Here is a 16822-nt window from a genome sequence, read left to right as displayed (position 1 = left end):
CTCAAATAGTGCCCGTTTCCAGGCCTTGATTTTCCATTTTAGACTCCAGTGGAGCTGCCTCGCACTCATAAAAATACAAACAGCTCCACAGACCCCCAGAAACCAGCACGTTGACCGCTAAAACAGTTGGGATTTAGCTTTTTTGGTACTTCTGCGAAACCTAGCTCTAATCTCAACTCGAGACGGTATCATTGAGATATGAGTGCCCTTTGTGACCTCACAAAGACACATTGCCAGCTCTACACTCTCTTTTAAAAAAAAAAAGAAAAAATATAAAGAATTTAGGATACGAGTGTGAGAGGCCTAAAGCGGTTCATTTTGAATCAATTTACTGGTTACTGGTTCTGGTACTTTTATATCTAACCTGCTTTTAGAAAGGTTGCTCAATCAAAATGAAAACAGTGTTATTCTATATTTACAAAATGTTGAATACCTTTGAAGGATTACACACACTATTCACATTCAGTCTCCTTCAGTAGTATTCAAATGTAAAACAAAAAAAAAGTGTGACCATAGCACATCAACATTGAGATGAAACAAAGGATTTAACAGTGACACAAATGTTAAAATAAAAAAAAGAAGTCTAACGTAAAGACTGTCATAACTTACATTGAAAAATCTAATTTGTACAGATTTTATATCGCAATTCACAATAATCTTGTTACATAAGAGATTGCAGTCATAAACAATATATCAGGACATTCCGTCCAGGGACATGTGTAAACTCTGGTCCTTAAAGTTTTTATAGTTTTAATTATTTACCAGCAGAGACGCCTTGAAAATTGTTAACTCTTAAGTGTTGAATGTTTCATCAGGGGCATGGACGAAGTGAATCAGCTTCATCTGGTAATCCCATCAAGACGTGATTCCTCTCACAGACACATGACAAAGCGTTTCTTGCTGGGTCTGAGCAGTGGAAAGGATGCTTCCAGATGACCAGGGCCACTGCTATTCACGGCCGCTTGTTGACAGTGTGATGGAATAGTTAAGGATCTTGTTCAAGAGGTGATTACATTAAAAAAAGAGTGAGTTTTTTTCTTCCTAAAAAACCTCTTCATCTCTCCTTTCCATTTTCGCTCATGGCCGGGTAACATTGGCCCACTCCGGGAATCTGCTCAGGTCAAACAAAGAATCCCCCCAGGTGTTTATCCCCAGGTTGACTGTCAAAATACCAATAAAGTTGAGAATGCATCCAGCTTTGACCTGTGGGGGGAAAAACAAACCAAAAACACCCTCAGATTTCCATCATCACTTCAAAAAAATGACTCTGCTCTACCACTGTCTTAGCAACGGCCGAGAGATTCACCACGTTTTTAACACTTATCAACAACGATAAGTGACAGTTGCCCATGTTGAGCTGCCACGCTGACCACGTGTGGCAAAGTCAAGGGAAATTAAATGTGCAATCGTTCAAAGATTACACACTGTGCTCTGCTTGGCCAATAGGACCTTCTGGCACTAGAGATCCTTCCACCTCTACTTCCTAATCGTCTACGTCTAAAAAATTGGTGCTGAAACTAAAACAAGCACACAAAAGAACTGACTGCGTTTATGGAATACACCGCTCTCACCATGTCGAGGACTTTGAGGTTTCCAAACGAAAAGGCGATGGCGTTGGGAGGCGTGGCCACAGGCAGCATGAAGGCCAGGGAGGCGGCAATGGTGCATGGCAGCATGACGTATAGTGGATGCACCTGCATTGCAGTGGCCTGAAACACATACATGTGTATTAACTGTGTTTCTTCTATACGTAAGATCAATACATTTCAGTGCAATATTTTTCTGACCCCAGTAAATAAGAACTATATTTTTTATTGTATTCATTCTATTTTAATTCTAACACCATTCTACCTCCAGATTATGCAGAATAATCCCTAACCCTGCTGCTAAAATCTTTTCTGTTTATACTGTGTTTGGATTATTATATTTTAGTTTTTTTATATATATTTAAAATTTTACAGCGTAGCAACAGATTGCTGTACTCTGGAAGCCGAGCAACGACAGTTTGTTATCGAAAAAATCACAATCAAGTCTAAGAAGAAGAAAAAATCAGTAATTCTGAGCTTGAGCTGTTTTGTTTTTTTTCCATTGTTACCATTGATGCCAATATGGGCAGGAAAAGGGTAGTGGTGGCCGTGTTGCTGGAGCACTCGGTGAACAGCGCCACCAGCAGCGACAGCAGGATGGAGATGGCGAAGGGCGGGATTTTCTGCAGCGGTGTTAAACTGTTTCCCAGCCACACAGAGAGACCAGATACCTGCGGAGGAATGATTTCGATGTCTCAGGTGAGGACGTTGGGTGGAACGAAGGCGAGATTTTAATTTGTGGAAGACTGAAAATATCAGAAGAATTACTCTCGACTGGGATGATCTCATGACTCCCTCTGTCTAGTGACAGAGCTTCAATATTTGATTGAATTTTTTGAAAAAAACAAACAAAAAAAACAAGAGTCTATGCAGGCACAAGGAGAACGTGGAAACTCCGCAACAAAAAGATGTCTGCAGTCAAACTGCTGTGAAGTGACACCAGGTGGCCTCACAGCAGGCGTTTACCTCGCTGCCTTTGGCCAGAGCGTAGCCTCCTCCCAGCAGCAGGATGATGTTCCAGGGCATTTTTTCATGAACCACCTTCCAGTTCAGCAGAGTCTTTGGTGCCTTGATCTTCTTGCCTGGAAACCCAAGTGTAGGAACAAAAGGTGTTGGGGTCATATTTATCATACTTAAATAATACATTTTGCATTTTGTCTTAGGTAGAAAAGGCCTTATCGTGCGCCCCCGACCCAACCACGCACCCACCCACCAAAGCACCCTCCGTTAATGTTGTTAGATGAGTTGAGATCAACACTTCACCTGCATCATTGTAGCCGTAGCTCCCAAACTTGGGCAGCCGTGAAGGAATGACAAAGAACAGCATCGCTACAAAGATGGCAGTGGTTCCATCCGACACATACCTAAGAGAACCATTGTCATAAGAAATAAAACAGCATTTAACAGACTGGTTTAAACATTGAACAAATGACTGTGGGAAGCCACTGGGATCTGAAAGGATTTCATGCAGTAGGTTTGAAATCTGAGGGATTTTTGCATGGCAATGGCACGATTTTTTACATTTTACCAACAAAAATATGGCACATAGGGTGGTGGTGGACAGTATCTTTCACCATCAACTTGGTTTTGGCAAGAGTTTAAGAATTGAAGCACATAGCAGCAGCTCACCCACAGCAGTCACAGGAGACTAACCTGGCCGGTTTCATGGCTAACCCACCGGTAGGAAATGTGACTCGTCTACTTGATTGTTGTGACAGACAGAAGCTCCAGCTAATCCCCTGTTACTGGTGTAGTAGTTGTTTTTTTTTCTCCCTGCGAGCACTTTACACAATGCATAAGGCAAAACCTTAACGCAAAATCCTAGCAGCTTCATTGAACTATAGAATTCCACCAGAAACACAAACAAACAGAGAAGATCAGACAGCGGAGAAGCTGCAGACTCACGTGATGTCTCCCTCAGAGAAGAGCACATTCGCCCAGCCTGGAATGAAGCCCGGTGCCCTGGTGAACCACAGGAGCACCAGCAGGACAAAGAGGATAAGCACTGCCACCTCTGCGAACTTCATCCGCCCCAGCTTTCTGTACTCATTCTCCATCACCTTGTACCCCTCTCTGTCCCTCTCAGATTTTCCACCGCAGCCAAAGGTCTGCTTCAAGCTGAGGAGGGGCGAGAAAACAAAACAAAAGAGCGGTGATGAACCTTTGGGTTGACTGAGTAATTTTAAAAACATTAACTCCGCTCGTTGATATGATCCTCTTGAAATGATATTCTGCTTTAAAAGTTTTTCTTTGTGACATACTCAATACCTCAAATCTATAAAAATAAATAAGTCATTTATTTTTATTGATGGTCAAAATCTGCATTTTGACATGAGCAGGAAGTAGCTGCTGCTGCTGCTGCTGCTGCTGCTGCTGCTAGCAATCTCCAGAGGAGGACCAAAGAGGTGGAAAAAACAGAAAGCACCGTGCTAATGCTAAATAGATGATCTTGTGCAGCAGTAGCAAAGGAGCAGCAAAACATTGTGCCGGGCTACCTTAAACTGGCACATTTCAACAAAAACATCCCATCGTCAAATCCTAAATGGCAAAACAACACATCAGTGGAAGAGTGACGACGTGGGTTTGATTGAGGCATCTGTGTGTGGAGGTGTCTTACTTGAAGCCCAGGAACATGAACTGGAGCCAGATATAGGTCAGCACCAGCATGAGCAGCATGTTGGGGAAAGCAAAGCCGAACCAGCTCGCAAAGTTTATCACACCGCCGTTCTGAGGGAAGAGCCTTCAATGAAGGGAAAGGGATCATTTTACTTAGAGCGCTGAGGACGGAAAGTGTTCCTGCCGAGGCCATGAAGCCGTGACTTACGAGTTAATTTGGCCCTGCAGGATGAGGTTGGGCGTGGTGCCGGTCAGCGTGGCCGTGCCGCCGATACTGGCAGAGTAACACACGCACAGACTCAAGCCTTTGGTCAGACGGATGTACCTGTCCTCCAGCGTTTTCCTCTTGAGCTCCGGGGAGTCTGGATCCCACTCATCTGAAGCAAGAGAAGTTTGTGAGGTTACCGGGGGAAGAGCTATGAAGCCACACACAAATCAGACTCCGAGTCCTTTCGCTTACAACCGTCATCCTGAGGCTGAGCATCCGTACTTTCCAGCTTCTTGTCCCTCGTTCCTTCTTTGGTTTTGTCTTCTTTGAGCTCCAGGTCTGAGTCGGTTTTGTGCTCGCCCTGGTTCTCTGGCATCACCGCCTCCAATTCTGTGTCTTTCAGCTGCTGCAGCACAGCGTTGGCGATGGGCAGCATCATGGCTGTCGTGGCCGTGTTGCTGATCCACATGGACAGGAAGGCAGAGACGGACATGAAGCCGATCATCAGCCTGCGTGAGAGGGACGTGGAGTGTTAGGGTGGTGGTTGTGGACGAACGTGTTTTTGACAAGCTCATCCGTTCAAATCAAAGCCATAACTCTTGTATTATTTTGTTCAGACAAATAGAAAATGTAGGAAAGATGTACTGGACTGGTTTTGCTGTCTTGAAGATGATGGCAGGGCAGGAGAAGGAGGAACCCCGAGTGGGTCATCAGAGTAACAACACTATTTATGAAGTATTCCCGGGGCTATTACCCTATAGAATTTTACCCTATTCGCATAATACAACACCTTTGCCAGAAGGATGGTCCAAAAGCCCTTCATCAACCTCCTCCCAGTTGTTTAATACATGGGTCTCTCTAACACACACACACACACACACACACAAACACACACACCGGTTGTTTTTTTTAACTGACTTTTCAAATGAGTGGCAAAACATTGTTGAGATAGCAAAACCAGTCCAGTTGCCTCAACTCAACTCTCCTACATTATTTCCACTTTCTCCCATCTGAATTTGAAGCTGTGCGGATTTAAATTTACATGAGCTGAGCTTGAGGTTGAGTGTTGAAAAAACACCCTTGGATGGACCAAAGTGCAATCGTGAGAACAGCTATTTCACACGAGACACACAGGCTCACTTACAGTGAGGGACGAACACCAACCAGCAGCAGGACTCGCAGGGCAATGCGCTTGTGCAGGTTCCAGTACTCCACCGCGATGGCCACCAAGAGCCCACCAATGAACAGCATGTTTGAGTCCCTCAAGTACTCGATGCTCACCTGGAAATGAACACAAAGATGTTCCTGAAAGGAAGAAACTCCAAAACGAAACACTGCTCTGAGTATTCCAGTGACAGGCTCGAGTGTTTCTAAGGTGACACCTGCAGAGCCGTAACTGCGCACCTTACCATCTCAGCCGGCATGATGCCCATCATGGGGAAGAGGACAATTGGCAGCAATGCAGTTATAGCCAGGGGCATACACTCTGTACACCAGTACAGGGCCATGATAATGATGGCATAGCCGCCTCTTGCTTCCTACGGACACACAGATGCACATGTAGATTTGCACATAAATGGAAGCACAGGTTGAATTGATGCGTCTTTATTTGTCTGTTAAAAAAACGAAAAAAGTCCCTGTATGTTAAAACTTATGTGATTGCATATGATACTGACCCATTAAACAACTCATAATAGAGCTGAAAAATCCCACTTAATATGAAGTAGGATTGTTTTTTGAATTAGTAAGACATTGCGGGAGAATTATTTTTTTTCTCAGGCAGATTTGTTTATTATGTTTAACAGTCTTACTTATTATAATCCTAATAATACCACCACTACTAATTACAATAATATACTTTGCAAGAATAGCATCAGCTCAATCATCACTGAACTAAAAACTAAACTAAAGCTGAAAACTAAATGATCTTGGGGTCAACACACTTTAGGCATCCAGGGACAGACGGTTAAGCAAATAGTCTAAGAGTTCATGTTTATGAACACAGAATTTCACTCAAGCAGCCTTAATGAGGTAATTTATGAATTGTGCCTTAAAATTTTCTGGAGAAAGTAGAAATGAAAGGAAATCATAATGTAAATGTTCAACGAAAATTACTTTTTTATTGGGTAGCACTGAAGGGATTTACAAATCAGTGCCTTCTATGATGGCTTACATAAAACCAAAATAGACTTTAGACGTAGATGACCGCATTTTAATTTTTGCTTTATTTGCATCTAATCAACATGTCCTTAGTGTCTCTTTAAATGCAGATGGTTATAACCTTTGATCGTAGGAGTTTATGATGGCCAGTCTCCTAACTCTTTCTAGGTACTCGGTAGACTGGTGTAGCTATGCGAGACTAAGCTTCATTATTGCTTTATTTTCTGGACAACAACTGATTATCAACAGATTAATTCTTAATTAATCCCTGCCAAAATTGATATTGTTAGCAAACAACTGAAATATGTTAGATTACAACTTGCACAACAATTAGTTTAATGCTAGTTAGTCCAGTCTAATAACTCTTCTATACTTCACTGAGGTTTGAGTTTACTTGAAGGGAGAATTTATTCAGGCAGAACCAAGCTCTTCTAGCAAGTTCTTTGGTTGTGCTTAGTTAAGTTAGACGTTTATGAATAATTGAATTGTTTATATTGTGTAAACCCTTACTAAAGGTCAACATGTCTCTTATGAACACATTTCAAACATAAAACAATGATAATATTACTAAAATAGATAATAAAAATGTTAAATTCAAATCATTAAGTTAAGTTTGATATTCCATCATCCAGTTGCAATATTTAAGCCATTGACGTTGGCCAAAAGGCTTGGGTGTCACTCTGCAGAACCTGATTGGAACACTGGAAAGTTCAAGAATAGTAACTACATCATATTTTTGAACGGATGCACACAGACACACACACACACACACACACACACACACACACACACTCCCAGCTGTAAACACAGACGCAAGCCTCCCGCTCTCTCTCACCAACTCACCGAAGAGGGGAAGGCCAGTGGCAGCCAAAGGAAAACAATCGGCGTCAGAAAAATGATGAGGTAATTTCTGTGGTACCACAGCCACTTCGTCCAGCTCGTCATGATTCTGCGGTTGTGAACCTTCCAAATCCAAAGAAAATCCTGAGCTGAAAATGGATAAATGTTGCAAACTCTAAATGAGATACAGATCTTCCAGAGCGTCAGCGTTGAAGCTAAACTCACGACAAAACTCAGCTGAAGCTCTGGAACAACAAAGAAGTGCTCCCAAGTTTTATCACTCAATTTTTTTCTTTTTTTTTTTTTTTTTTTTTATCAAACATTAACTCAGCACCAGTGAGATCACAGATGTTGACAATGTGGCCGACAAAGTTTAAAAGGCAGGACAGTAACAGTAAAGGTAATTGGGGATGAAGGAATTGACGAGTGAGGGGAAAGATAACTAAACAATGACAGGTTTATCATCGACAGGAGGAAAGCTGCTGTGTCGCCGCTTACCAAAGGTCACGTGCTACGCACGCAGTTGCAGATGGAAGCGACAGGTGTGGATCAACGTTGACCTTCTGCTCCTGGAGATTTTGTCCACAAATCTACCCAAAACTGAAATGAAAGGAACTGAAGTGGTGATGCACTTCAGGCACTAGAAAAGAGAAAATCTTGGATTTAGTCGTGGAACTTTTCCGAGTATCACATAGCACTTGTTATTGTAAAGAATATTTAAGGAAAATGAATGGATGGCTGGATGGATGGATGGATGGATGGATGGATGGATGGCTCCACTTGTATGATCAGTGTTTAAATTCAATGACAACTCAAAGTAATAAAAAAAAACAAGCAAGTCACTCGTCACTGCATATGAACATGGACAGACTGAGCTGTTCACCTTCATGCTGTGCATTTTAATGGCAAATGTTTTTTGAAGAGCTCAAAAGTTCAGCAATCACTGTGCGCTGCAACTCTGAGGTGGCTCCATGAAGCGATGCTGACATGTTCAACTGGATTAATATTTGACATAATAAAGGAGGGACGTCAATAAAAGAAAAAGTTGTGTATGTTTAAGAACACTTATCGGCGTTATCAGCCTTGAAGTCATTCTGGAAAGATGGATATCTGTTGGCCAGTGAGACGTTCATAAAGATGTGGGGTTTTTTTCAGTGCATTGTAAAAATTCATCACTCATTTTTCTGGATTTTATAGCGCTGAGTTGACAAAATCCTACGTTTTTGATTGGCATTGGCCCCGGTACCCCCGCAATCCAGAGTGCAGGATAAGCTTTCCTATAAAATGGATAAATGGATGGATGATTTACATATTATGGCCTGTCTCCAAGATCATGTTTCAAACTGACGACTGGATGAATCTTGGACGAATGTCCAAGTGAAAGTCCACCCCTGTTGATCGTAAAACTTTTTATTGGTGCACTTGGTTGCGAGTTGGCACCCTGTATCCGCTCTGCTATCATTTCCAATAAGGCCGCCTCAGCGCGTGTTGTCAATAAATTTGATTATGTCATGAAATCCTTGCAAAAACAAGAGGGACAGTGCAAAGGTGGCGTGATGGAGGCCGAGGGAGGTTTGAGTGACACCGCAGAGATAGTTTTGATGCTGCCCCTTTCTTTTTTTAGGAGGGCAATGGCACAGGGCTTCAGTGTGAGAGATATCTGTCAATGGGTCGAAGTGTGTTGTTTGCTGAGGAAGTAATCACTCACTCCAGGTCAATTAGGTCATTTTGTTAGACACGATGACTCATTGGCTGCTAATGGGTTTCCAAATAGTCTATCATTTAAAAAAAAAAAAAAAGTCAGAGAAGACCACTGCAGTTTTCTATCTGCAAGTATCTGAAACTGCTTGTGATTTGTTGACAGTCTGAACCTCACATTGACTCATGCCTGATGAGGGGAATCACTTTGTCAACCTACACGCCCGGGTCAGCTCGTTAGCACTGGACCTTTCTCAGTCTGGCTGATTTCATCGCAGACCAGACAACTGATTTACAAGCCAGCTAGTCGCACACTGGTTGCCGCATGTCAGGCCGCACAGAAGAAAAGGCCTCTGCTTGTTCGGGTTCTGCGTGGGCACTCACCGCTTTGCCCTCTGTTTTGGCAACAGCTCCTTCTGTTCTGTTGATGCAGGTCGGTTCTAACTGAGGCGTATTGACACTGGAGTAATTCAGGCAAAACATGGATGCATTTCTGTGAAGAAAAAAAACACAGACACGGCCCTGATTTAAATTGACTGAATATTATGCTGGTTTGGCCTTTTCAAACACTCAATACAAGAGAGGGACTACAAAAGATAACTGATCAAATCTGAATTAGAATTTCCATCAGTATTTCAGTTGCATACCCAGAAGGTTACAGACACTGTGTGTAGGCATTACAATTTGCGGTTCAAACCAATGAAATCGTAATGCTGTGGTCTGTTATTGTTGTCTGTTGCAGCTTTAAACGGCGCCTATGGGAGGACAGTGTTTCTAGGACAGAGACAGCACATCAGCGTTTAATGATTATCACAGCAACGGGTTGACCAATCAGGACCACGGATGCCTGGGAGTCAACAGATTCTGGAAAAATACCTATTGATCATGTGCATACAAAGCTGCTCCCCAAAGTGGGACACTGCAGTTGGGCCAGATCGAGTGACCAAAGTTCAGCCTGCAGAGTGTGGAAGGAAAGCTGAGGTTTTTCTAGCAAGATCTTTTTCCACCTTCATAATTCCTTGTTTGGAAACTGGGATATTTTCTGAGTCGGCATGAAGCCGGGACTGGTTCTGCTCGGCCTCATCCTCCTGTTGGACATCACCTCCGCTGCAGAGGGTATCTCACATTAAAACCTTGATTTAAGAGCCGATTTGTCATATTATCACAAACGTATCGTTATGTTGTGTGTTGTAAAGCTTCTGAGAAGAGGTTCACAAACAAAGAAAAACAATATGTTGCATTGATTCTAAAAGTTTGTAATATAAAAGCATGCCTTTTCAGCTGATTGCACCTTATTTGTAGTTTTGATTTTTACTATTTTCATGCACATTTGGATTTGGGCGAGTGTCGTTATATTTCTTTTAGATGAGATGAAATTTAAAAAAAAAAACTTTAACTCTCTTCTAAGATGAATTCAAGCATGCTTGAATATGGCATTGTTTGTTTTCAACATGTGCGTCATTAAAATCACATGTGAATTGGACTTGGAGGGTTCTTTCTCTGTTGGTGCACCTTTGTAACAGATTTTCTCACCATCACTTTCCCACAACTGTCAGATAATTGAAAAATAATCTGAAGACCAAGAGGCAAACATACAAAAGCCAGACTGTCTAAACTGGGTTTTCAACCTGGACACTGCTAACCTTTCTGCATTTTTGCCTAAAGAGAAGTTGAAGCTGTGTCACACTCAAACAGACAACCTGCAATCCTACAGAGTCCTGTGTGGGGCGCTGCGGCTCCTTCCGCACAACGAGTAAATGTCAGTGTGACTCCATGTGTGTGTACTATGGAAGCTGCTGCGGAGACTTTGACACCATTTGCCCCAAAAAGAGTCAGTACTGCAGCACATCACATTTTACACGTCGTCGTATGATCTTTTACTGTGGTGAACTGAACTAAGATCTGGGGCTCAGTCGCCCGTGGCGACACCTTCCAGGGCCCTGAGGAGGAAGAGACGACAACAACCCCCACCGTGACCTCGACCCTGCTTCCACCAGCTTCTAGCTCATTTGCCAACACCACGACAGCCCCTCCTACAGTGACCGCCGCCACCACCAGGGGGCCCACACCACCTGCTGACCCTGCTGCTGACGCCTGCAGCGGGCGTCCATTTGACGCTTTCCTGCAGATGAAGAACAGTTCAATTTACGCATTCAGAGGTTAGAAAACCTGGACAAGCCGAAATTTGGCATATGACAGTGCCTTTAAAGTTTTGATGGTTTGATCAGGAAAGTTGGCGGATCCTCTGTAGAAAGCTTTGGATTAATTAAAAAAAAATCTGTTGAAAAGTCTTGACCATTTCAAGAATGCAGAGTTAGGCTCCGCTGGGCCAAAAATGTGGTTTTGTTGTGAATTTATTCCAGGAGTAGGAAGTTTGACACAGAGGACTTTAGCTGAACCAAGCATTTGCCCTCATTGTACTTTCTTATTTCCCTCAAGGTGAATATTTCTTTGAGCTGGATGACAAATCTGTTCTTCCCGGATATCCCAAACTGATCGAGGATGTGTGGGGCATCCCCGGACCCATCGACGCAGCGTTCACACGCATCAACTGCCAGGGACAATCCTACTTCTTCAAAGTAGAGGCTTCAGTCTTTATCAAGCATTACAGTAGATTCAGCCCTTCGGGTTACTTTACTGTTTGTGCAACGAAAAACTTGAACAGGTGTCAGGTGACATGTGATGTGTACTTGGTCTGAACATCATAGGTTATCGCTCTTGTCGTTTTCATTTCTTGTGCTTCAGGGGAACAAGTACTGGCGGTTTAACAATGACGTCCTGGATGGGGATTACCCGCGGGATATCTCCGTCGGCTTTGACGGCATACCAGATGGTGTCAACGCTGCCTTTGCATTACCCACATCAAATCACCTCGGCAGAGAGAGAGCATACTTTTTCAAAGGTATTTTGGTAGGCAATGCAGTTTTTGTGCGAAATTGTATTGTGTCTGTTTTCTGTTTTGCATAATTAATGAAATTAGGAAATGCAACAATTAACATGTAAGTAATACTGATAAGAATACCCGTTGTCTCTGTAAAGATTAGGGTTAGTGGAGGTTATCAATGAATCCTGCAGTCAAGTTTTTAAAAAAAATCCTGATTTCCTGATAGATAAGCCAATCAGGGACGTACAATATTTCCGAGTTGAAATCAAACTGATGGAGCACCTGTGTGAAAGCTGCTCTTGACTTGAAAAATTCTCTTCCAATGTGGCCGCAACTTTGAGTGTTGAATAACTCAAACATGGAGTTGCAGTCAGGAGGCATTCCCTGTGTCTCACATTTTCCTTCTCTTCTCCAAGGGGACCAGTATTACCTGTACGAGTTCAGGCAGCAGCCTTCACATGAAGAGTGTGCAGCCATGAGCATGGACACACCATCGCTGCTGTTCACCCAATACACCGACCTCCTCTGTGACCAGACCTTGGAGGAGATGTTTGCCCAGCTCTTCAGAACCGCCTGTGAGTTCTCCTACTTCTGCAGTGTCTGTGGCGTTCGGTTTCAGATTCCGCCTCTGACTCCATCTCATTTATTTCCTGCCTGGCGGTCAGTTGGGAGTCCCTTCACACCCGCGGGCCCTCGACTGACAAGTAGGGACTGGCGTGGCATCAGGCCCCCAATTGACGCTGCGATCGTGGGACGGGTCTACCTCACTCCCAAGCCAACGCCTCCCCCCACGAGGAGGCGAAGCCCGAGGAGGAGGACCAACAGGAGGCGCTCACAACGGCGAAGGCAGAGTCGCCACGTCCTGTTTGACGACTTGTTCGGCTTTGACGATTATTTCTTCTATGACAGCAGCGACATCTCTGATTATGTTCCTCCAGTAGCAGAGGATTTAAAGAGGACCCCCATGCAAAATGTGTATTTTTTCAAAAAAGGTGTGTAGGTGCTGAGTCCGTTTTTTTTTATGCGTTTCCATTCTTTAGATCAGAACGGTGCAGATAAATTTGATGAGAATTTGCCCTCTTTTACATACCCTCTCTCTCTTTTCTTTTGATGGTGACAGATAAGTACTACAGAGTGGACCTGCAGACACAACGTGTGGCCTCTGTAAGCCCTCCTTACCCAAGATCCATTGCAAAATATTGGCTTGGCTGCAAGACTGAAGGGACGCCAGACACGTCGAGGGCAGAGAGGAGATAGACCACCTAAATGAACCAGCTGTTAAATTCAGTATGTGTCACAGTTTGGACATTCTGGTCCCGTTTAGACTTTCTGTTTCCCACTTTAGTCTTTTCCGATCCCTTCCATCATCATTTCTGCTTACCTGCTTTGTTCTGACTGGTTATGTATAAAATAATTTTTAAAAAAAACCTGGTTGTCACTCACTCCCTGCCAGATTGTTATTTACCTTTCTGCACTCAAGACTGAAGACTGTCATCAACGTTGCCTGCCTCTGACCAGCCTGCCCTGCCTGATTCTTGATGTCCTGCCTGATTCTTGATATCCTGCCTGATTCCTGATTAAAGACACTTTTCAACTTAACCCGTGTGTCAGCTGTACTGCAATTGGGTCCAGAACACACCCGTTTCAGTCTGATGGGAAATAATAAGTCATAATAGTTTGCGTGTAGGGCATTTGGATAATAACTTTCCATTCCAACTTACCGTTGTCTTTTCATATAAAAGTTAATGGTTTTACATTTTGCATGATTAATTAAACTTTACATTTTATTTCCGGGTGTGTCACTGTTCTTCTTTGCAAAACACGCATCGCTCGTCATAAATCATCTAGCCTCTGTCAAACAGCAAGATAAAATACGTTTACAAATCAAATTTTCAAGCGCTCTGGATGGTCGAGAAGGGTCAGCGCTTTTCTTTTGGACATGGTTATAGCGGTCCACGCTGCCCCCTGCTGGCCAGCGTTGTCACTACATATGTCAGTAACGTCCATGAGGTTGTCTTTCGTAATTTACCAGGAGCTTTTTGTCACCTTGTAGTATGCCTGTAAACACACTAAAAACATTGCACATATAATTGCTTGTCTGTACGGTCATGTAAGGAATGTAAAATGTATTATTTAAAAAAAAAAAAAAAAAATTGCCTCCAGATTGAAAAGGCACCGCTGGGATTCGAACCCAGGATCTCCTGTTTACTAGACAGGCGCTTTAACCAACTAAGCCACGGCGCCGTATGACGGCATACAGCGTAAGGAAAGAAAATAAAGATTACAGAAGTAAAGAGTAGTATAAATGTTTTTATTTATTAGGATATTACAATAACGTCCTTATGAACATTTACCAGTGCGTTCCAGTTGTATTTTATCCGCTCTCTAGAACATTAGAGATAGAACATTAAATAAATACTTTAACTCTGTTTAAAACATTGACTCGTTTAACCCAAAATATAGTCCATCATTGAGGCAGAAATATTAAGATCAGACAGACTGAAGTCGCCCAGCTCCTGTAAATACAGCTCGGACAAGTCGTCCGTGGGCTCGTCTGTGACAGAAAAGTCCGCCGAGTTCTGCACGCTCTCCCTGGTTTCACCATGCACGACCTCGGCGCAGCGACTCCCCAGAGGTTCGAACAGAAACCTCTCGAAGTCCTCTGTTAAGTCCAGTTCACAAAACCCGCCATGTGGCATCACGTCGAATCCGTAATCCGTGGGGTCCCAAGTTTGGTTGCACTGAGTAGTTAACCCTGGCAGTGATGGGGCAGGCCGGGAGGCTGCAGTTTGATGATCACGGGCCTCGACGAGGGTTGTCGGCCCGGCCAGGGACGATGCATGTCCTCCTGGGATGGATGAGAGCTTGGTGGACTGGGGCAGATCTGGAGCAGGGAACCCCGGCGAGGGCAGGCTGGGGCCAAAAGGTGAGTAAGCGGGGTAGGGTGGACTGAGAGAAGGCGCGCAAAGGTGACCTGCTGCGCCATGGTGACCCTCCCTGGAAGGTTTCTTGCTCTTGAAGTAGCGTGCGCGTCGATTTTGAAACCACACCTGCAAAGTCAGAGTTTGGAATTTAAGAAATCCGTCGTGTTTTGGTAGTTTGAAGGCAAATGAAGAGGACCGAGATGACGCAACGTAGAGTGGATGGAATGTGTCACCATACCTGAATTGTGGACTCCGGAAGACCAGTGATGGCTGCAAGAGACTCTTTCATTTTAACGTCAGGGTACTGTGTGGTGGAAAAGGCCCTCTCCAGCTCGCTCAGCTGCGCCTTGCTGAAAGTTGTGCGCCTCCTGCGGCGTTGGGAGTCAGGGCGCGTCCTGAGGGCGGCATCTGGATGTCCTGCTGACACCGGAGTAAAATGGAACACATTGTGATTCGGCTTCTTTGAGTGGGTCTACGGACATTCATCAGAAGGCAAGTATGGTGAAAAGGTACAACCATACAATCTTTTTTGTTTGTTTGTTTGTTTTATGTTTGTTTGTTTGTTTGGTTTTTAATAAATACAAATTCGGTCAAACACGGGACAGCAGTCAGTTGCTCACCTCCTCTGGAATCCGGTGCGTAATGGTCCATGTTCTCCATATCCGGGTGTGTGGCGCCCCAATATTGTCCCTGGTAGAACGCGTTCATTTTCTTGCTGCTGGTATAATCCAACCTGAATGCCATTTTCCTCTGCTTGCTCCCTGGTACCCTAGCTACTACTGACATGCTGGCCACTGAAGGTTTATATAGTCTACTAATTTTGGGAGGTGGCCGGGGGGACCCAAACGACCCCCCGCCTGCCGCACATCTCAGGCCTTACAAACGCGTGCCTTTGATGTGAAACACCCGTTAATGGCCACTCGTCTTTAAAGTGTCTGTTTGATCCCCGTTGAGCCATCGAGGTGCAACACGTCAAGTCTCCCTACCCTGAGACTTGAAAGTAAATAACATACTTTTTTCTTTTCTTTTTTTTTCTTTTTTTTTTCTTTTTTGTTTTTTCAAAATGTAATTACGTGCTTGACTTATCTTGTGACTTGGCGAAAAGGGACAAGAAAAATATTGATCCCATAATGTTTCATATACATCACGCTTTTCTGGCACAGTCTGAGGCACATCCTCTCCTCCAGCTCTCTGCCTCCTGGTGCGCAGTGTGGAATTACACACACAGAGTGTGTGCGGACGGTGGAAGTGTATTGAAGCTGCCGGAGTGTGAGGCTTCAGTCAGCTATGATAGGCCGAGGTGACAAATCAGGCTATTCGAAATCCTTCCTGGCTGGTTCGAGGGGGGAAAAGGGCACAAAACACCGGATAAGGCACAGTCCAGTGCGCATCCACTTCCCAGCCAAGTGCCAGACTGAGCAGAGTCTGAAGATAAAAGCTGACTCCGTCGATGTGGATGTGAACTTCCTATATTTTATTTATTCGTTCATTTATTAAAGCATTTGGGACTGATTCATGCAATAGCCTAATTCCCTTTTGTTTGGGAAGCGCGTGATAAAGCAGCTGATTCTAAGTCATGACTTAGGACGAGGATGATTAAGTTAAATTAGAGAAGACGTGCTGGACATTTAACCTGGACAAAAAGGGCCATCAATGCCACACCTAAACCCTCTGCTGGCTGCCATATGACTGCGATCAACACAATGTCGATACCAGAAATAAATGGGCAGTCGAAACTGGGTCACGTGCTGTCAGTTGCTCACCCACTTCTATGATCCCCTACACTGGACAGAGAAAAAAAAAATCTCCGAACGCGCAGGAAATTAGCGTCTCATGACCGATATTCTCCAAACGTTGTGTTTATCAATGAATTCCATTTTTTTTTCTTTATTGCATTTAGGTAACT

The 16822-nt window shown here is 43.8% G+C and overlaps 3 protein-coding genes and 1 non-coding gene across 5 annotated transcripts; 1 reads left to right on the top strand and 3 right to left on the bottom strand.

Annotated features, from left to right (window-relative positions):
* Nucleotides 1-69: 69 nt before the first annotated feature.
* Nucleotides 70-7659, bottom strand: LOC142891903 (solute carrier family 13 member 2-like). Its single transcript, XM_076031830.1, has 12 exons — nucleotides 7414-7659; nucleotides 5820-5948; nucleotides 5555-5691; nucleotides 4663-4919; nucleotides 4411-4579; nucleotides 4204-4326; nucleotides 3492-3704; nucleotides 2850-2950; nucleotides 2553-2668; nucleotides 2096-2257; nucleotides 1572-1709; nucleotides 70-1203 (listed from the first exon to the last, which is right to left on the bottom strand). The coding sequence occupies exons 1-12, from the start codon at nucleotides 7513-7515 to the stop codon at nucleotides 1078-1080; spliced, it is 1773 nt and encodes a 590-aa protein (XP_075887945.1). The 5' UTR covers nucleotides 7516-7659; the 3' UTR covers nucleotides 70-1077.
* A 2364-nt stretch (nucleotides 7660-10023) lies between these two features.
* vtnb (vitronectin b) lies at nucleotides 10024-13591 on the top strand. Its single transcript, XM_076031829.1, has 8 exons — nucleotides 10024-10224; nucleotides 10823-10939; nucleotides 11022-11267; nucleotides 11548-11687; nucleotides 11854-12010; nucleotides 12409-12567; nucleotides 12658-12984; nucleotides 13113-13591. The coding sequence occupies exons 1-8, from the start codon at nucleotides 10161-10163 to the stop codon at nucleotides 13247-13249; spliced, it is 1347 nt and encodes a 448-aa protein (XP_075887944.1). The 5' UTR covers nucleotides 10024-10160; the 3' UTR covers nucleotides 13250-13591.
* Nucleotides 13592-14162: 571 nt separating this feature from the next.
* Nucleotides 14163-14236, bottom strand: trnat-agu (transfer RNA threonine (anticodon AGU)). The gene has a single exon. It is a non-coding gene; the product is annotated as a tRNA-Thr (tRNA).
* A 53-nt stretch (nucleotides 14237-14289) lies between these two features.
* LOC142891608 (uncharacterized) lies at nucleotides 14290-16526 on the bottom strand. 2 transcript variants are annotated; one of them, XM_076031266.1, is made up of 3 exons: nucleotides 15537-16526; nucleotides 15155-15336; nucleotides 14290-15042 (listed from the first exon to the last, which is right to left on the bottom strand). In XM_076031266.1, exons 1-3 carry the CDS (start codon nucleotides 15700-15702, stop codon nucleotides 14440-14442), a joined length of 951 nt encoding a protein of 316 aa, XP_075887381.1. In that variant the 5' UTR covers nucleotides 15703-16526; the 3' UTR covers nucleotides 14290-14439. The 2 variants fall into 2 exon arrangements, with proteins under 2 accessions (XP_075887381.1, XP_075887382.1); XM_076031267.1 differs by having other exon boundaries at nucleotides 15155-15333; nucleotides 15537-16524.
* Between the last annotated feature and the right edge of the window lie 296 nt (nucleotides 16527-16822).

Source organism: Nelusetta ayraudi, unplaced genomic scaffold (assembly GCF_046127955.1).
Source record: "Nelusetta ayraudi isolate G7.1 ecotype Tasmania unplaced genomic scaffold, CSIRO-AGI_Nayr_v1 ptg000033l, whole genome shotgun sequence".
In the NCBI taxonomy this organism is placed as follows: domain Eukaryota; kingdom Metazoa; phylum Chordata; class Actinopteri; order Tetraodontiformes; family Monacanthidae; genus Nelusetta; species Nelusetta ayraudi.
The sequence above is the reverse complement of the archived record's forward strand: the minus strand, read 5'-3'. Positions and strand labels throughout refer to the sequence as shown.